General features: G+C 34.4%; 1 protein-coding gene across 1 annotated transcript; it reads left to right on the forward strand.

Moving 5' to 3' along the window:
* Nucleotides 1-701: 701 nt before the first annotated feature.
* Nucleotides 702-3,486, forward strand: LOC146921478 (sphinganine C4-monooxygenase 1-like). Its single transcript, XM_085714883.1, has 2 exons — nt 702-1,273; nt 2,407-3,486. Exons 1-2 carry the CDS (start codon nt 1,037-1,039, stop codon nt 2,959-2,961), a joined length of 792 nt encoding a protein of 263 aa, XP_085571009.1. The 5' UTR covers nt 702-1,036; the 3' UTR covers nt 2,962-3,486.
* Nucleotides 3,487-4,876: the final 1,390 nt, after the last annotated feature.

Below are 4,876 nucleotides of genomic sequence, written 5' to 3' on the forward strand. Positions count from 1 at the left end.
TTGACGTGTTTTCCCCGTTTTGACTGGGTGTGGGTATAGGTATGGGTTATCCCCGATTTCAAAACACGGGTATGGGACGGGTAACGGATATATAGGTACCCACCCAGAACCCACACCCAAACCCGTCCCAAATGTAAAAAATTACTTTATCTTGATATGTCATGTTATTTTGTTTGATAATTGTCATGTTAATAAAAACAACCATTGATATTTAAAGGATCAACTAAATCATTCCGTCTAAAAAATGTTAAAGTGAGCGTATCGTTGGATATTGTATTACAACGTTGCTCTTGGAGATGTAAAAAAACTTATAATTTTTATTAAAAAAAATTATTCAATGCGGGGACCGGGATGAGATTCAATTTCTCATCCTCGTTGGGTATGGGTAGGGTAACAGGCAAGTATATGAGAATCGGGTATGGGGACGGGGAAGGTAAAACCCGTCCCCACCCCGCCCCATTGCCATGCCTTTTCCAAAGGGCACAAATTAACATTTCCCAATCAAAATTAGTTTAATTATGCTTAAACTTTTAATTTAATTTCTTAAAAAAAAACTTTTAATTTAACGAGCAATAAAATTTGTTTCTTTCATGTTGAAAAGAACAACAAACAAATCCAACGTACGTGTACACACGATAACTATGTACACCGTAACACACATGATTGTCCGCTATTTTTTCCTCTTGTTCGCATGACTCTGGAACCTGCAAACAAAACAATTTTCAACATTCTCTCTCTTCTCTTCTCTCTCTCTTTGGAACCTTCCACCTTCTGTGGAAAAACCTAATCCAATATTTAATTCCCTTCTCATTGGTTTTAGGTTTTCTTCAATCATTCATTCATTCATCCAAACCTTGAAGGAACAAGGGAAGAGAGAGAAATAATTTCAATTTTAAGGGTTAGGGTTAAAGATTAAGTGGAGAGAGAATTTCATTTTTTTTTTCTTCTGAAATTGATGCAAATTTTGGGTTTTGTGGGTTATTTATAAATCAAATCAAGGAAAAAGATTTGATTTTTTCATCTGGGTGTGTGAGAAATGATGATGGATTTGGATTTGGGGGTTTCTGATGAGATGTTAGGGACTTTTGCTCCACTTTTAGTTTATTGGATTTATTCTGGTTTTTATGTTGTTTTGGGTTTGTTTGCTGAAGATTATAGGTTACATACAAAAAAAGATGAGGATGAAAAGAATTTGGTTTCTAAGTTTGATGTTGTTAAAGGTGTTCTTCTTCAACAAGCTGTTCAAGCTGTGGTTGCGACCCTTTTGTTTGCAGTAAGTTTTTTGTGATGGAAAGATTTTACCAGTAGATGTTTTTTTTTTTGTTTGTAGAGGGATTGGTAAATACCACATGAAACTCGAACAAATGAGAGGTCCTGGGTTCGAATTCGGGACACAACATATATTCGGCTTAACAATTTTAGCATTTGCCAGTTGAGCCAGGACTTATGAATTACTAGTAGATATAATAATTGAGTTGATTTTATATTGCCTAAGCTGGTTTATGGAGGTTTAATTGCTTAATGAATTGATCTATTTGGTCCCTTTATGTGTTGACTTTTAAGGAAAAGTAGACAACAAACAATTTTGTTTTCAATATCTTGCGTTTTGTCTTTTTTTATCATAGTTTACCCTCTTTTGCAAATACTATGTTTTGCCTAGTTGTTTAGAGTTCAGAGCTAAATAGGGTTGACTTTGTGTATGATGTTTTCCTTTTTACTGTTGTAGATTCTGATAAGGTTTTGTTTCTATTTGGTATATGTTACTTAATTAATGAATCTCTTGAGTTGGAGTATTTCAATATGTATAGCTGATTGAATTGTTTTTGATCCTGTGTTTATCTTAAGCTACATCAAAAGCGATAGTTGCTTTGAATCTGTAGATACTATAGTGGGTTATAGGAACTCCTTAAAGGTAATATGTTATACACACAAAATAAGTTTCTTTTACTCAAGAAAGGAAAGAAGAGCATATAACACCATTGCAGACTTGGGTCCTAGTGGTTATGAGTTGTTCTTCCATTTCAAAAATTAGAAATAATAAATTGTGAACCATTGCTAACATTGACTTATCTCAATCAGTTTAGAGGTTTTGCGTTTACTATCTATGAAGTGTTTTCGAGCCAAATCTTGTGTGGATTTTACTTTGGAGTCGTTGATTCAATATCACTACTGTTGTCAAATAGCGGCTATAGCATAACATAATTTGAATGTATCGCTCTTATTCTTCAATACGTTTTTTACTACAAAGTGTTCTCAAATAGCAGCTATAGCATAGCGAATTTGAACAACCCCTCTATTTTCCACTTTCCAGAGTTGACAATGCTGTATAATCTGTACTTTTTGTGTTTATTATGTTGAATTATTGTGAAGTAATGAAGTTGTTATTGGGTTTTTGTTTTTGTGTAGGTGACAGGAAGTGATAGCCAAAGTAGTACCAATGAGAATACTTCTCTCCTTGTTTTAGCAAGACAATTTATTACTGCAATGTTGGTAATGGACACATGGCAATACTTTATGCACAGATACATGCATCAGAACAAGTTCCTATACAAACACATTCACTCTCTACATCACAGACTCATTGTACCCTATTCATTTGGAGCTCTATACAATCATCCCATTGAGGGACTTCTTAACGACACAATCGGCGGAGCTTTATCTTTTCTCCTATCTGGTATGAGTCCTCGAGCTTCCATCTTCTTCTTCTCCTTTGCCACAATTAAAACCGTGGATGACCACTGTGGGTTATGGCTCCCTGGGAACCTATTCCATATGTTTTTCAATAACAATTCTGCTTACCATGATGTGCACCATCAACTCTATGGCAACAAGTACAACTTCTCGCAACCGTTCTTTGTTATGTGGGACAAAATCTTGGGTACCTACATGCCATACTCATTAGAGAAGAGAGCTAGTGGTGGTTTTGAATCTAGACCTTGTAAAGCGTACAAGGATGAATGAGTAATTAATCTTTTTGCTTGATGAGTATTTTTAATGTGTACCAGTATTGTTTTTTTTCCACGTTCTGATGATGAGCACCGAGAGTGATCATGCCTGTATATACATTACATATGATGCGTCCTATTCTATTGAAGTGTTCGGAACCACGTCCAAACCACTCTCCGACGTGGAAGTTAGGACTGTTAGCTTTTATATGGCCGTGCGCTTGATGTATCTCGCCCGTGGTAACAAAGATACACAATATTTTTCTTTCTCTTATGTTCATATTAGATAGTTTTAATAAAGAATATTGAGGAGAAACCTATGTAATCTTTGATACTATCATAGTCCTTTATTTGTTTTGCAGACTTTGTATTGTATCTCTCATTCTGTTTTCTAGAAAGGTGAATTTATGTCCAAAGAATTGTTGTTGAGTTTGATTATTGTAATGGTAAATGGACAGCTGCTTCTAGTTATGTACCATGACGCTTATAATCATTTATGATTTAATGTGATGGATATGTGTATGTATAATGTATCCACAAATCATTTGTGTTCTTGTGTGGACTAGATTGTTTGTGGGGACAAGTGTATTCCCATCAGAAAAAATGTTCAAATCTCTGATGCTTCTTTTTTCTGACTGGTATTTCTAGTTCTCATTTCTCAAATAATTGAGCTGTTAGCATGATATGAACCTTGGCAAAAAGTTGGAACATTTACAAAGATATGCAACTATATCAGTAGGTTTAAACCTTCCTTAGCAAAAGTGTCTCTGCAATATGATTTCCCTCAACACAACCAAACTTCATCACTAGTTTATTCATTTCTTTCCAAGTTACCCAACAAAGGTGATTAGAGACACAACACACAACTTGTTTGCATAATACTCATGCCCTCCGCCGAGTCAGTTTCAACCACAACTAGAACCCTCTCTTTGCAATCAACTTTAATTCGTAAAATATCGCTGAACATTCTGCAAATAATTTCAGAGCATCCGTTAAATATACAGGACATTATGGCCATTTCAATATGTTTCAAGCATAGATCAAAATAGTCTCTGAAATTTACAAATTGATAAATCCATCCATAAATTTGTACTGCACTATTGTGTTCCTCAAACTTGCCCATTTTAGAGATGTTCTTAAAATATTTTATTTTACACACTTCCTTGTGTTTTTCTGTTCACTTGGGTGCAATCATAAGCAGAGACATAATCATTTGATATCAAGTGCCAATTATTTTGACCAAATATAATTAATCTATTGGGTCCACATTTATTTACTTACGTGATCAAGAAATAATCTTCTTCCCGGATGTAATCTTTATAAAGAAGAAAATTATATTTATAATATATGTAATGATCAATTTATGAGATGCTACAAACGTACATGTTTAGTGTGGTCAGCACCTAGTAATCATGAATAATTGCAGAATATGCCAACACGTGAATCATACACTAACGAGATGATTTGCACAAGATTAGGAAAAGATCAATCATAGTACATGATTGATATTGAATTTAATTTAGCCCCTCTAGATAAAGTTACAGTTACACTAGGTAACATTTATCTTGGTAAGCAAATCTACACGTTGGTCCTTAATAGAGACACATGATACTAGCAGTTGGACATAATGAACTTGCTCACAAAAAAAGTAATAGTCAGGAGAGATATGTTTCATGCCAGAAGAATGTAGAGTTGAGATCACACAAAGATAAATAGTAGTAGCATGGTCCTTGGAATATAAGGTTCAACTAGCATATTAAAAGTCACATGATCTCTGAAGTTGTAGTGGCAACAATCCAGTACTATGCCTCTGAAGTTGTAGTGAAAAGTACATTCATAGGAAGAAATTTGCAGCATTTGAAAAATACATGGACCACTCTGCATAGTTCTAGAAAAGTATAAGATAAATTCGATATTTGAGAATTTCCACA

Source organism: Medicago sativa, chromosome 5 (genome assembly GCF_051527215.1).
Source record: "Medicago sativa cultivar Bolivia chromosome 5, Bolivia_mono, whole genome shotgun sequence".
Lineage (NCBI taxonomy): Eukaryota > Viridiplantae > Streptophyta > Magnoliopsida > Fabales > Fabaceae > Medicago > Medicago sativa.